This window comes from Aythya marila (genome assembly GCF_965140915.1).
Source record: "Aythya marila genome assembly, chromosome: 1".
Lineage (NCBI taxonomy): Eukaryota > Metazoa > Chordata > Aves > Anseriformes > Anatidae > Aythya > Aythya marila.
In genome coordinates this window covers 75669332-75685726 of record NC_139042.1, presented here as the reverse complement: position 1 = coordinate 75685726, position 16395 = coordinate 75669332, and the positions used below count along the sequence as shown (strand labels likewise).

The 16395-nt window shown below is 40.9% G+C and overlaps 1 protein-coding gene across 4 annotated transcripts in view; it reads left to right on the top strand.

Moving 5' to 3' along the window:
• The first annotated feature begins 453 nt into the window (after positions 1–453).
• ANOS1 (anosmin 1) overlaps positions 454–16395 on the top strand; it is a 137297-nt gene continuing 121355 nt past the window's right edge. For all 4 annotated transcript variants that reach the window (XM_082758162.1, XM_082758160.1, XM_082758161.1 and 1 more), the window contains exon 1: positions 454–681. In XM_082758162.1, the coding sequence (XP_082614288.1) occupies positions 499–681 (183 nt within the window). In that variant the 5' untranslated portion in view covers positions 454–498. The remainder of the gene's footprint in view (positions 682–16395) is intronic.

The following is a 16395-nucleotide window of genomic DNA, read 5'->3' as shown; positions in this document are numbered from 1 at the left end:
TCCGCTCTCGCAGCTCTCCCTCGGAGGCACCGCAGCGGTGACCGGCCCTTCACAGGCTGGACCCCACCGCGGGCCGGCCGGGCGGTGCCAGCCCCACCGCTAAGGGCTGGGCGCCACACAGGTGGCGGCACGAAGCCGGCCGTGCCGAGCCGAGCCGAGCCGATCCGTGCCGTGCCGCTCCGACCTGCCCGCGGCCGCACCGCCCGCCCCGGCACTGGCGCTCTCCGCAGCCAATGGCGCCGCCTCTGTCAGGCTCGGCCCGCCCGCTGCCGGCGCGGGGGAGGGCTGAGGGCCGCGGGGAGGGAGGGAGGGGAGAGGGAAGGGGCGAGGGGAGTTGGATGATTGAACTTTCTTGTTTAGTTTCTGCGCCGCGGAGCCTTCTGCCCCCACTGCAGCCCGGCACCCGCCCGGCGAGCGGGAGCGCACCCCGGCGCCTGCCGCCCCCCGCAGCCCCCTGCCTTCCTCCTCCTCCTCCTCCTCCTGCCCGCCCGCCCAGCCATGGTGCCCGGAGCGTCCCTCGCCCTGCTCCTCTGGGCAGCGGCCGCCTGCGGCAGCCCCACCGGGCCGGGGGCCGGCGCCGCCGCCCGCAAGGAGGACGAGGCTTTCTCCACGGCCAGATGCACCTCCAGGTGCCTGAGCCTCCAGATCACCCGCATCTCCGCCTTCTTCAAGCACTTCCAGGTAGGGGCACGGCGCCGGGCGGGGTGGTCCCGCTGCCCTCCCGGCGGGTGGCCGGGTGCCCGGGCGCCCCCCCGGCAAACTTCGCGGCGGCTTCAGCCCCGCAGGCACCTGGAGGCGGCGGGCAGGGGGCGAGGGCTCCTCACAGGTGGTGGCCGGGACGGGGCGGCCCCGAGGGGTGCGCTTCGGGCTTTGCTTTTAACGAGGGGTGAGGGGGGACGCTGGGTGCCGGCCCGGGGAGGGTGCGGGTAGGGCTTCTCTTCTTCTTGCGTCTCCTTCGGGATAACGGTGGTGGCGAAACGGGGATGAAATGGGGATGGGGTGTGGGGAGAGCTGCGTGGTGTAAATGCAGTGAGCTGTGCGGAGGGAGGGTGAGCCCCCAAAGCTCCTAAAGCGGCTGCCCTGGAAGCGATGCGGGAGGCGGTGTAAGGGCAGCGGGCGTCTGCCCGCCCGTCCCCACCTTCCGGCTACGCGCACTCCTTTCACCTAACCTGCTCATGAACACCTCCAGGGATGGGGCATCCGTAACCTCCCTGGGCAGAGGTTTTCCCTTCTCCACCTGCTCTCGACTGTGCACACGCTGAGCCTAATAAATGAGGGATCCCCCGGAGCACATCTCCCCCGGAGCACGTCTCCCTCTGTAGCCCCCAAGTCCCTTTGAGAACAAGCCCGGTGGGGAGCGCGGCCACCTCCACCTCTCGGGACAGCACGGCCCCGCAACGCTTGGGGAGCGCCTCCCGCTTCCCTCCAGCTTCCCCGTGCGCTGCGAGCTGGGACCGATCGCACCGACGGCTGGGGGAAAGTAGCTCCGAGGGCTACGGTGTTGGCACTAAACCCTGGCTGGGGAGAGGTGTAAGGATAACCCGCTTAAAAACAAAAGTCACAGCCAAAGGAAAGCCTGACGCGCTCGTCCCGCCGGCCGCGGGAGTCGCTCGCTGGCTGTAGCAGGGTTTGGGTGGGCCGATGAGACCCGGGCTAAGACCGGGGACGAGACCCGGGCTAAGACCGGGGCTGGGTGGGGTGGGCGCTGCCCCGGGCGAGGCTTCGCCGGGTCTGGGGGCGGCGAGGCGCTTGCTGGCAACGAGGCCGCCGCTGCCCGGCGCGTCTGGAAAGGATGGTACTCGTTAAAATAGTTCATTGTCTCGGGGAGGGCTTGGGATTTTTATTTATTTATTTATTCTGGCGTTGTCAGGCGGTTGTAACTTATTTGTTTTACAGTTTCGGTGGCTAAAGAGGCAGTTTAGATCAAGCCAATTCCGAGTGAAAGGCTTTTTTTGTGTTTTCTTGGCATGATTTCTTTTCCGACGTAAAACTGCTGACAGAATGCACATTGCCAAACAATAGTGATTACATTTTAATTAGCTAGGGTGAAATAAGCTGCAAATTACTCAGTTAGGACTTAATAACTGGCTGTTTATTTTTGTAATCAGTTGAAAATCTTAGTTTTTAACCCCAACCTGCTGAAGCACACGGTAATTTATCTAAATTTCCAGGGATTAAACTCCTGCTGGATATGAAACGACTGTAATGTTGGGAGATAAAGTACTCTCGCTTATGGAAGTTAAGCTTTCCATTGTCTCTTAATGAAGGAAAGGAGGAGAGTTTTGGAGTATAGGGAGGATTTCATGTTCTCACAGATAATGCACAGTGGACCATATGGTTCCACCACTGTGAAAGGATTTCATGTTCCCTTCATCCCCTCTCTTCCTCCTTTTAACACAGTCTCCCTCCCAGCCCTCCATTTTCATCTTGTCTGGGAGCAGTTTCTGGAGTTCTTTTCATTGCAGAGATGCCCACTTATCTTGTAATCTGATTCAGCCTTTGAAGTGAACCAAACACCCAGCAGGAGCAGGAGGGAACCATAGTGTCTCCCAGGTAGAACAAGATTGGAAAGAAGTGTGACCCACTCATTTCCCAGCCCTGCTTTAGGTACCACCTAAGTGTGGGAGTCAGGAGATAGCAGCTGGGTGCATGGTGGCAGGTGGACTCCACCACATTGTAGAGTTCATTTCACACAGTTCAGGGTACCAAAACCACAGCACTAACTTTTTTTTTTTTTTTTTCTTTCACGGAATGCAGGTCAAATATAACAAAAATGATAATGATTGTTTCTATAACTTCTGGCTATCTTGTTTGAATGGCAATTGATATTTTTCCAAATTTTCAAAATGTTCACAAGGGATTTTCCTTCATTTCCCACCACCTCTGTCCTACCCCCTGGAAACTCTGGAAATTTTCACCCATTTTTCTTTACCATCCCTGTTTCTGAAAGGGTCAAGAGAGGTTTATTTATCTAATTCCCAGATATAAAATAAATAGTTCTTAGCTTGTGTTAAAGTTGCATTCCCAGTAGCATATTATTTCAACCAAGGCACGTTTCCACATTTCAGATAATTTACTTTTTTTTTTTTTCCCCTTTCATGAAGGCTATTGATGAAGGGTAGAAGAAGAATTAAAGTCTCTCATTTCCAGAATGCCTGATGAGCATACTCAGATGCCTGCATTTTGTTGTAAAATTTCCAGGAGTTTTCCAATTTTTTTTTTGGAAGTTTGGGGAATTCTAGGTAGATCACACCAAAGAACATTTGTGGTTGATATGGGAGATATCCCACCATGTGGGTCTTATAGCTCGATAAAATACATACGTTTTATATGTAGGTACATCTCTCTGCAGAAGTTTCATACAAGGTATGCAGGCACAAAGTCCTTTCTTAAAAAAGCAAACAAAAAAAAAATCAGGCAAGATGGCTCATAGTGCTTTCTTCTTTTACATAGCAGCATATAAATTACAGCACTTATCAGCAGTGGAGAATGATGCTCAGTCTCTGAATGAAGGGGCTCTGACATATCTTCTGGCTTCTTGGAACATGTGCTTCAGCTTGTTTTGGGCTGTTACAGGTGAGAAAGCATTTTGTATCCCAACTGTGGCCATTAGGCCACTGGACAGCACAGAATGAGACAGTGATTTACTTGTGACCAGAAAAAAATAGGTAAAAGAGAACATGTCTCTCTAGCCTAATGTTTAGGGCACTCATAGCTTTTTGGATAGTGAGACTGGGGTTTTAATCTGTAATATAATGAATAATGACTTGCATGAGACAGTGTCTGGAGGGGTCACTGGCACCCATCCATGCTCTTGGGTGACTGCATTGAACAGTAGAGTTCCTACCTCTGTTCTTTGCTTCTGGCAACATTTGTGTTTTGTTATTCTCTGCAAATCACCTGATCAGGAGAGGGTGGCTAGTGTTCTTCCAGCAACTAAAAGCATGACAGTCAAGTGGCCTGCCTACAGCAGAGAAGACATGGATTCGACCTTGATAGTTCTACTCTATACCTGTGAGGCTATTGTCTAAAAGAGCACATCTGTATCTTAGCGAGGAACCCAAAAGTTGCCCTTACAAGAAAGGAAGGGCAATTCCTCCTCTGCTTTGGAAAGAAAGGAAGGGCTAAGGTGCCTGGCTCCATGAGAAGCATCAAGACAATGAATCCTCTGTAGAAGGCATGCTTTTTTGGGGACTGAGGTTGTAAAGAACATTGTTTCTCTCAGCAGTTTCATACTAGCAGTTAAGAAGACAGTTCCTTTCCCCATGTTTCAGCTGATGGACCAGAAATGTCTGGGATTCTAATTTCAGGTATCCAAAGTTTCTTTGTGAACCCAGCTTTATAGTTACTCAGACTAGGTAAAAGCCTCATGAAGACCAGGTCACAGTATTGCTTGTTTATTTATTTATTTATTTATTTATTTATTTATTTATTTCTCAAAAGGGATGTGGGTATAAATAAAGGACCCTGTATGGCTATCTGGGAAAGAGGCTTGAGTACTCAGATTAGTTTAGTTAGAGGTTTTCTGTGTAACTTGTCTGTTTTAGTAGTGTAAGACTAAAGACTCCTTGCACTGCTGTCTACAGGTATAGCCTTTCCCATCTGTGATATTAATTGTAGATGAACTCATCTCATTTTGGGGGAGCGGGCATGGCAGTGGCCTTTAGCATTCTGTTTTCAAGTTGAGTGAAAGCATGGTTTGGATTTTAACCTCTACTGCCAGCTGTCTGAGCCAGGTTCAGAAAACAGCATGATTGAAAGTTTTATTTGTGAATAAGAGCTTGGGGCAAACGTCAGAGTAAGTTCATAAGCCAGAAGTACAGCATTAAAAAAAATATGGAGAACAAACATTGTTTACTTGGACCTGAGAACTCATGGATTTTTGGTCTTAGTTGCCACGTGTTACAGACCTCTCAATCTTAACACATGAAACTCAAAATGTTGGCTCAGATAGAGGAGGTGTACATCTCATGTGCTGGGTCAGAAGTTGAGAGGGTAGGAGAACATACCAGAAAAGGGAAGAATGGCAGCAGGAAGAGGTTGTGGGTACCTGTCAGACTGGCCCTGTTTGCTGTGAGGAATCAGAGAGTGGCCAACAACCACATGCTTGCTGAATTGGAGAGTGGTGATCCCACGGCACCTCTGGGATGGTTTGCTCAATCCCCCTGAGCAGGGTCAGCTAGAACAGGTTGGTCAGGACTGTCTCCAGTCAGATTTTGAGTACCTAAAAGAATAGAGACTCCACAACCTCTCTGGTCAGTTGCTTCTTGTGATCAGTTACCTTCACAGTAAAATAAAATTTAAAAAGTGTTTCCTGATGTTCAAATAGAACCTCCCGTGTTTCAGGTTGTGCTGCTGCTGAGAAGAGTTTGGCTCTGTCCTCTTTACTCCCTCCCATCAGATATTATAAACATTGATCAAACCACCCCAAGACTTCTCTATTCCAGGCACAACAAACAGAGCTCTTTCAGCCTCTACTCATATGAAATATGCTACAGTCCTTTACTCTTAACGGCCCTTTGCTGGATATGCTTCACTAAACCCATGTCTCTTGTGTACTGGGGAGCCTAGCACTGGACCCAGGACTACAGATGTGGAGGAATGACTGGAACAGACAATAGGAATAATTATACTTTAAAGCTACAACGCAAACTAAATACTGGTACTCACTTTCAAAACCACTCTCACTGTTACAAGTTTCTTACATGAGTTTATATATGACTATTTGACTATTTATGGTTACCAATCCACTAAAACCAAAATGCTAATGCGAAATCTGATCAGATATCATGTGTCATGTCCCCCCCCCCTTAATTTTTAGATACCTACACATGTCTGTAGTTTTCTTCTTTTTGTTTGTTTGGGTAGTCTTCAATTGTAAACTGAATCTTAGCAAATCCATTCCCTTATTCTTAGGGAAATCCAGGTGTACATATTCTGGGTATGACCCAGAATTGTCATTACTGATTGAATAGGCCTACGAGGTGTTGCTTTAAACTTGTTAAGGTGGATACTGAATAAAATGTACCAGTAACACTATGGATGAGCTTGTTCACATATAGGTTCTGTATTCATGCCTAAGCCATTTTGAGTACTGGATGAGTTCCAGTCCAAACTTTTGATGCGGTGTAGACATCCCTCACATGGTAAGCCAGGTTCGTGATAGATGAAGGGAAATTACTGAGAGATATCCTTTCTTAGCATAAATCTTGTAATAATGTGGTAAGAATTAGAACTTAAAGTATTAAGCTAGGTTGGGTAATGCTAACTCAAAATTGTTTTTGAAAGAATGGAAAAAAATTCGTTTAAGTTAATAGTTCAATACATTGTATAATGCTTAATAGCTGTAGGAGGGAAAAATAAGGCTTTCAAAATTTATTTTGATTGACTGATAACTGTGGTAGGAGACTGTCTTCACTGTTTTAAATGGAATGTGGTCTGTCAGAACAACTAAAGTTTTTGAGGGAAAAGAGGCAATCCTTTTAAAGATATAATAAAATTTCTTAGATTTTATACCTTCAGCAAATAGTGTGCGATTACCTCTAGATAGCCAATGCCTGATTTTACCTACAAGTCAAGCAGCCAGTTGTCTAAGTGCCAGCACATCTGCCTTCAAATTGCTTGAAACTCCAAAGTGACTGCACCTGCAAAAATCTGCAATCAGTTCCAGATGGGAAAGCTGTAGGTCAGGCTGAAAGTCTAGGGTGCATGTGTCTCTATGTGCTCTGCTGTAGAGAAGTCAGAGATCATGAAGAAACATTTTGTTGTAACTGTCTTGAATAATCTCCAAACCTTAAATTAGTTTTAATGGAACCTTTTGAAAAGATATGTACTACTTTTGTAGCAATCCATAGTAGATATGTTGTGTGTTATTCCTGGAATGCTTCAGTTTCAATTGACAGGCTGTCCAGGCACCTAGGCTTAGATCTTTGGGGACATGTTCATAATCTTTTCTACATGTTACTACTTAAGAAATGTGTGCCATCTGCTTGTATTGCCATTTCAGTACTCATCTCCTTTCCAAAAATAGGCCTTGTGTTAAATAATTCTGACTTTCATATGTCTCCTTACAAGCACACAGCTGTTAATTTATTTCCACAGACAAATCTGAACATTTGTCATTGCTTTATGATTTTCTCAAAAAAATTAAAAATCCAAATTGTCCGTCTGTTTTTGTTGTTCAGATGGCATATGATCTGGATAATTATTCTGACATTTGGTGTGCTCATATTATTGAGATCTGCCATAATGAACAAGAAATGCATAGATCTTATCATGATCTTAAGTAAAATCTTTGAAGGCAAAAAGTTCACTTTGAATAATAACTGTCACAACTAGTGAAAATATCCTCATTTTTCTCTTGGTGGAAAATCCACATTGTGGAATTGACCCACAGTTAGTCTTTGTGGTTGTATCTAAATCTATTAACTTTGTCATGACCAAACTCAAAGCTCTTTGGCATCAGTGAAAGTGTGCAGTTAACGTGAGCGCAAGGGTTATAGAGCCTGGTCTTTGCTGGCTAGCAGTTTAAATTTCTCTGATTTGGGATCGTAACTTTGAATGTTGTCATTCCAAATTAGAATGTTTTTGTGTCTCACGTGTAAGGTTTAAATGCAAATCAAATAAACTGCATGGAAACAGAAGAAATTAGTGAACAATTTTATTGAACAGTAAGCGTTGCAAGATAGTATTCTTGCTTTTTGCTTGTGGCTGACTGTATACTAGAAGAAAAATCTTTATACTACATAAAATTAAAAATGCTGTTAATGCGATAAGTATGTATGATACCAAATGCAATAAAACTAATATTGTTGCTAATGTATTTTGAAGCATACATTCTTTGTATAGATAATACTGGCAAGGCATACTTTTAATGTCATGGGAGTGTATAGGGAAAGGGGATGTTACTTTTGAAAAGCATTAGAAAACTTCTGATAGAGAATTATTGGTATTTTTCAAATGTAAATCCTTTTTCCATTTGCATATATGTTCACTCACTAGCGAGGAAAAAGATAGTTTATAAGCTAGGTAGTGTTCATATTAAGAATATTTTTAAAACTGTTTGTTGTCTACATATGGGTTGTCTCTGTCATTTTAATACAGTTGAGAGCGATAGTTAATAAGTTTTATTTAGTAAGTATCCTGTAAGGAAAAAAAAAAAAACACAATGCATTTCTGAGACAGCTTGAAAAACAGATTCATTTCCCAGATGCTGAACATTTGTCATTTTGCAAAGGGCAAATTTCTTAAGAGTGAGTACTGAATTTATGTGTCTACAAAGGGAGATTATTATTCACAAGCTGATCTGCATCTCTGTCGGCTGTTCTATGTGATTTTCTGCTTTCTGTGATAATCTGGAGTTGAGTGCATCTCCACCTTCTGTAAACAGAAAAAGTACTGTTATTTCATATCTATATTTTTAAAGATAAAAAACATGATTAACAAGCAAGTATCAGCAGTATGTTACAACAGAAAGTAGACACGTTCACAATTACGTTACATTACATTAAGTAGTTGGTGCCTAGCAAATGTAAAGCTTGCACCAAAAAACGTATTGACTAGGAGTTTACACCAAGAATTTTCATTTTTTGACCTTTGCCATAGCTAAGCATTAAGGTCTTATATCTCAAAAACCTTTGAAGTCCATGAAAAACCTTCTGTTGATTTCAGCTGGATCAGGTCCACATATGTACATTGGGGCCATGCAGCCTTTGTCAACAAAGAAGAAGAGTGATGTGAACTTGGCATCCCAGTTCTAGTTTTATCCCCCACTTCCCCCTCCCTTTTTTTTTTTTTTTTTTTTTTTTTTTTTTTTTTAAATCTTTTAATGTCCACAAGATCACAGGATATGAAGGTGGAGAACTGGGGGTGTTGAAAGGTAAGTGGACCCTTTAAACTTGAAAATAGAGTTCTGTTCCTTTCATCTCTGATTTAAAAGAATCATACATTCACCTTCATTCATCAAAAAGAATATCAGATATTTCCAGATTTGGGGAAAAATCCCAGCCCAAAGTTTATATCAAAATTTTCCATTGACTTCTGTGAAGTGCGTTTTTACCAATGTGTCTCTAGCTTGTCAAAGAAGTATGTCCTCCAAATTATGTAAACATATTTATGAATTGAAAACGTAATACAGGAAAATACATCTTTCACACTCAGACACACAAAAAAAGTATTTATTTTGACATGGACACTGCATGTTTTAATTCCCCCTACCTTGGTTTGTATCTTTCATCGTCATCTTTTAAAACAGAAGTTACTTGACTCCCTCTGCAAAGGGAGTGAATCCCCTGGCAGGAGCTGAGATTAAAAAAAAAATAATTCTTGTTTGTAATTTAATTAAAACGAGGTTTGAATATCCTTCTGTCTTCATTGGGAAATCCAGTTTCAAAACCTCAAAGAAAATTCACTGCAGAGGTCTAGGTGATTCGTGCTCATGTCATATGCATATCCAATGCAGGCAAATAAACATTGTTTATTCAATGATCAGGGATGCTCACGTGTACAGCTTGTCCAGGTAATTGTGATGACCTTTGGCTGGCTTCTTTTCACCTGGTTTTCATTCAATTCTTTAATAAAAGTACCTTGGGAGGGTAAAGGCAGTTCACCTGTGTCCAGGTGTTGGTAGCGTGCTTCTCATTTTTATCTTCCCTATAGACCATGCCCTATCACACTGATGGACTGTGAGAAAAGTGTGTCAAAGGAACAGGCTGCTTTGGCTTTCCGAGCACTTCATGCTCTCTGAACATCACTCTGTTAAACTTGTAAAAGTTACTCTGGAGAATTTTCAACTGGAAATAAGTTCTGATGATGGCAGCCTGCTCTCTTGAGTCAATACTGTGATTTACTTGCATGTATTCTGCATTAGTTAGTGATCCCAATTCTTTGGGAGAAGCTTTGTATCTTTTGGTGCATGTCCTGTGTACGTTTTCAGAAGTGCTGGATTTAGTGTGTTGCACATATACTGTAAGTTTGGTCATCTGGTGAGAGAAGAGCTGCACACGTGGTGTGTTCTCATACGCTAGACAAAGCCTAGTTGCCTCCCTAGTCTTAATGTTGGTCACTGTCTACTGCAAGGTTATCTTTCTAGTCTGACAAACTACTGCCACTGTAGTTTCCCTCGTTGTCACAACTCAAACCACAAACCTAGCCAAGGTAGTGCTTTTGCTTCTTGTGAGGTTGCAGCTGCCATAGATCTTATAATAAGATAATGTGAGGGAAATAATTGCTTTGGAGAAGGTGTCTTCCTTGGAAATTGAGGTTGGATGAGAACTGGAGAACTGAGACTGGATGAGAATAATGTGCTTATTTACTCCAGTGTAAACGTAGCTCAACCTTCATTCCTATTCCTGGAATTTATAAGAATAGGTGTTTTTCCTTTTTATGGATTATTATTTTTGGGGGTTATTTTCACATTGATTTATATTAAATAAAACAATGTGCTCTTTACGCATATGAACATCTCATGCTTTAAATAATAGATATAGGTCTATACGTCATTTGCAGTCAATTGATAACGTTTTTTAATTGTTGATGATATCTTTGTACCACAGAAACATTCCAGTCATGCCTCTGGGCTTTCTTTGGTCCTACACACTGTAAATTAATTTCTTAAACCCATGTGCTGTAAGGCTTTGAATTTATTGGGATTTTGTACATGGATGGACAAATACGTAAGGCAGCAAATAGTTGAAAGCTGAGGAAAGAGAAAGAACAATAATAATAATGTGTTCTAATACAGTGACTCAGTGATTTTTTTTTTTAATAATTTATGTTCTTTTTTGGAAGACAATTCAACAAGGTCTGTGTGTTTTTATTTAATTAGATGATTATAATTCCTTTGGAAACAACAAAATCACATTACTGTGTAAACTACAGCTAGACAATAATAACCCACATCATTATCTGCCCCCATTTTTCTTAGTCATAGAGAGTTTGTAATATGTTGACATTTGAGCATAGCAATTTTGGGAAAGTAACTGGATGTAGGAGAGCTTGAGGCTTTTTTCCCCATTTTGAGATGTCTTTCTATGTAACTTTTAATGGAAAGATCATGAATTAGCCAAACTTTGGTCAGTCTGGATCTGCAGTAGGTGGAAAGAACATTTAGGGTTAGACAAGCTGACAGAAAGAGGTAAAAATCATCCAGTTAATGAGGTGTGTGACTCGCCTCATATAGTACTTGCTATCAGCTATGGGACACACTTGTCAGAACAAATAAGGAAAGAGGACATGGATTTCTGGAACTAGAAGCTTATTGTTGGACTTAAAAGAATTATTGTTGGAGTAAAAGAATTGAATAAGCAGTGTGAAAGACAATAGACTTTTGTTAAATATTATGATTTTTCTATCTAGGGGATCCAGAGTATAAATGCATTTGATGTAGCACATGCAGCATATTAGCTCATTTTGTGAAAAATTTTAACTATAGAACAACACAGATACATTTGTGCACTGTACAGCACTGAAGTTGTCATGTAAGTGGCGATTAAATGTTTAGCAGCAACTAATAGTTATTTCAAGCCTCCTCCCAGTGTTCAAAACTTTATTTGTCTTAAATAGAAAAAAGAAGAGCAATGTGGACTAGACTTTAAGTAAAACAAAACCTAAGCCAGTCTCCAGATTGTAGAAAGAAGTGAACAAATAAAGAAATGAGTTTTCTGAAGGATATACTGTCTGCTGTTGTTTTGGGATAGAAAGCATGACTCAGTTTTAAAGACTAAAGAGCTTTACACATGGATGTAGTGTAAGTTCCTGTTTTTTCTTTAGCTGGAGATCTTTCACATTTCTGAATGAAACTTATCACCTCTTCCATTTATATAATTATCAGTTTAATACAGATTTATTTATTTATATATTTTTTTCTGGAGTTCTCATTGTTGGCCTGAGTTTGATATCCCTACAGATGACAGTAATGTCTCTAGTGATTGCAACTGAAATAATCTTAGACCAGTGCCAAATATACTAGAAATATCTGATCAAAATTTGTAGATAAAAACAATAAAATTCCCATTGTACTGTTTAAAGACAATTAACTTAGATTTGTTAGATACCATCTTAATACATCTTGACATCATCCTTTACAATTCAGGGTGGTAGTAAATGTTACTATGCCATCAGGATAAAGTAAAACCAAATTGCCAGTTATTTGCCAGGTGTAAAATACCTTGACTTCAAATTAAGATAAAATCTTTAGAAGCAATTCCTTCAAATCATAAACAAAGGTAGAAACATATTTTTTTGTGATGTAACCAGAGCTGAGTACCACTAAAGACAGTAAATATTTATTTATTTATTACAAAATGAGATATTGTCCTATATACTGTATATATTCGGGTGCCCTCAGGGATTCTGTGGCATCCCTGTAAGCTTCATCAACAGGCATGGCTTATCCTCTTAATAATAGCAGCAGATGTCAAATTTTCATGCCCGTAAGATGCTTACTCATACCTAGTAGATCCATCTGTTATAGATCAAGCCTCAGTCAAGTTGTTCTCATCCATGACCTTCCCACTGAGAAAGCAAATCAAGCAGAGCTCCTCAGTCCAATGAAAAACAAACCTGAGTATTATCAACATATTTGTAGTACCACAACCCACTTCACTTCACTGTCTTTCTTAATTGCTTTGCACAGGTGAGAAGACTGGTAAGATGGAATGAGACAGTGTAATAGGGATAGAATTCCTGGAGCATGCCAGAAATATGTGGGACTTTCCAAAGATGAAACAACTGAAATATTTGACAGTTTTGCAAGAATAAATGATATAACAAATTTTTGTTTCTTTTTCTTATACAAAACCTGCTGATGATTCAAGATGTTGATAACTGGTATTAACCTCAGTTGTAGATGTTTAAAATACAAACACACTTGTAGATGCTTAAACTCATAAAATATGGGCATTATTATTTTTTGTGTCTGTTAGTGTGGATTGAAGATAGAAAATCCTAGGCTTCAGAGCTTCTGTTATCTTTCCAGTGGAATTCTGTGAAAAAGTTCACATCCAATTGTTTGCATTGACTGGGGCTTTAAAATACTGTAGCTTGGATAGGAACTTAGGCCAAGCTTTGACACCTCTCATATTACAAGTCTTTCAATATCTACAACACAAATTAAGCTGTCTTAATTTTAAACTCTTTCACCTGATGCTAGAAATGACTGAAACACGATATACCTGTCAGGAAATGATTGCTCTGCATAGCAGCTATATCTCTGGTAACCAGACATGTGTCAATGACAAATGCTGCAGTCCTGCCTTGAAAAGAGATTTTTTTTTTTTTTTAAATGGTATGTCTTCATTAGCTAGTTATCAGACTGTATACTAGAAAACTGGCACAGGAAAGTCTTTTTGTTTGTGGAAAGGTTTATCATACGGTGAGGCAACTTTCACAATGTTCAGTGGAAGATCTCTGTAGAAAGATCCAGTTTATATCCTTGTAGCTCAGACTGTATGAATAATTTTAGTGTCTTGTATCTTTTTCAAATAATAACACTTCATGTTGTTTTCCTCTCCCTCTCATCTGTTCTTCCTCCCACAATCTAAGGTTGATTGCAGGGTGGTCTAGAAGACAGGACTGTAGCAGTTGTATACGTTTCATATGGCATACAGTTCTTAACAAGCTGGAAAAAGCTTATAAGGAAACTGAAGAAGTGTCTTGTATCTATTTTAACATGCATTAAAAGTCTGGCTCTTTTCGCAGGAATATATTGTCAGCGTTGCAGGATAGAAGGGCCCCGGCTAGGATCAAGTGGAAAGGGAAAGACTCAAACTTCCCACCCTACTGTATGCTCCTTCACATGATGCCTGTTTTTCATCCATTGTCAACACAATGCCCTTGCAACCTTTGCTGTTCTGGGAGCTGCTGCAGTTCCTTAAAATAGGATGGGAGTAAAAATGCAGTCTGCAGACAAATATGAACAGCGTTTACAGGTCTGGGAGCTAGGGAGAGACAGCAGCACTGAACTAAAGTCAGGGAAAGGGGTCATGGCTTCCCTTTTTGTTACATGATAAAATAAGGACATTTATCATCTGATGTTATATGTGGTATCTGACCAGAATGTGACAGGCATCCACTAGTCTTTGTTATTGGCTTAATGTGGTGGTACTGGGGGTTGGCTTTCCACAGAACTGAGAGCTGGACTGGGGAGGAACAGGCTGAGGGCCAAACCAATAGGAGCAGTGGAGGGAACAGTGTTAGCTCACACAGTGTGATTAGTTGTTGGGTTGTGCTTTATAGTTGAGATAATAAAGTTATAGGCTAATTAAATTGTACCCATTACATTTTGCCTGTCTTCCTTTAATGTCTACAGTCAAGGCAGATGCATGGAAAGACTGTAGCAATTAAAATATGTCTGGGAAATCAGCCTTCTTCCTGAAATGCTGCTTTTACTGTTGTGGAAAAGCTGTTTTTTTCTGTGTGGCTGACATATGTTTGAGTTAGTCCTTTTTGAGCGTATGTTAACAATATTGTCTTGGTTTTTATGCAGGTTCAAGATAGACTGTGCTGCTTTTGAGTCAAAAGGTCATTTTGATCTGGACAGTTATTTAATTCTTGAATGACCACAGAAACCTTTTGTAAATGTTTCTAGGAAATTACAGGTCTGATGAAGTGTACTTCACTCACTGAGCCTAGACTTCTATAGAAAAAGAAAAAAAAAAAAAAAAAAAAAAAAAAAAGGTAGCAGAGAGCTGTTAATTTTGATAAGGGCAGCTGTGTTCATGTATTTTTGCCAAAGATACAAGTGTGCTATTTAATGATGTCCCTCCCATAGATACCAGGACAGAATAAGAGAAAATACAGGAAAATATTTCATGACCAGTGTGTAGTATAATGCATTTAGCAGTTTTATAATCAGAAATGACTCCACCACAATGCAAGCTTCATGGAGTATCCCATGTTCATATAGTTTATAGTTAATTTATAATAAAAATGATCATATAAAAACATGGGGTTGCTACCCTATCATTTATTCTTAGTTTCTTAGGTACATGAGATACCAGAACCATAAGCTTGTTGCAGGTCCAGAAAGGAATGGTGCCCTGAATGGTCGTGAAAAAAAGATGGCTTAGGAGGAAAATCTATCCTAGTAGGAAGGACTGAAATGAAATACCTCTCTTGTATGTTTGTGGGAGGTGTTGGAAATTTCTGAAGTGCATCTACATGTTAATGTTTTCTGTGAATCAGAGTGTATTTAGAGTAAGTCTCCAGAGCTACATGATCCTCTTTTTCATAGACCAAACTGAGAGGTCATGCAGTAGATTCCTTCTGGATGAACATAACTGGAAGAGGTGCTCCAGGCTTAAATTAGGTCTAATTTACGTTAGCAGTTTATGGAAATTGAGTTCATGGGACTGCACTAGTTTGGAAGGAAACGGAAGTTGGCATACATATAGCGCAAGTATTAGATCTGTCAACATCAGTTGTTTTGCTCAACCGATGTGCTCCTGTGCTTCACACTACTTCCTAGTATGGAGATACCCTGGAGTATTTGTAGCTGATTCTGGAATGATTGGCTGGTAGGCAGTGCAGGTGAACACAGCCTGTAGTAAGCATAGCACATCACATACTGTTGGGACCCAACTACCCAGTAGTATTATAATTACACAGAATCGTCACATGGACTGTCGTTTTCAGTTATAAAGTCAGATAAGTTAGCACAAAAGTAGCATGCACGCATTTCTGAAACCTGGAATATTACTGTCTTTTTTGGTAAACTGTGTTTTCTCAAATACACTTTAAACAAAATCACATCTACACTTATACTGTGTTTTGTAAAAGTAAATATTAATTTTTAGAATGTCGTTTGTTCCTTTTGCTGCTAATTTCCCAGTGGGCTACCTTTGTGTCGTTATTTTTGAGCCAGCATATACTATTATCATCTTGTTATTTAATTTGCATAGCTAAATCTACTTTATGACATGAGCGAAAAGGCACATTAAGAAACATCATTTTGAAATGGTGAGGGTTTTGAAATTGAGCCTAGAAACAAATAGTCAACAAGACATCTTTTAATTTTCATATTCATGCTATTAGATTAGATTTTGTTCCCTTTAACTGGGTTACTTAATCCCAAGAAATGTGTGCAGGGTTTGGCCCCAAGTATATTCATTACTGTGAGATGCTGAATATTCTTCTAGTGTCTTAGTGTCATTGTCTTTAATTCCTCATGTTCCTTAGTGAAATGAAGTTTATTTAGGTCATGTTTCTTTTATAGATTGATAGAAACTTCTGCTACATAGAATAAAACTCAGTTGAGATCAGTCTTAGAAGTGGTAACACTGAAGTCTGTGAAACCACAAGAAGGCAGTCATAACTCACAAGTGCAATGGAGATACCAGAATTCCTGTGGCTCGTTTGTTTTTACAGCTTGTGTTTATCTAGTAGGTTTTCCATCAT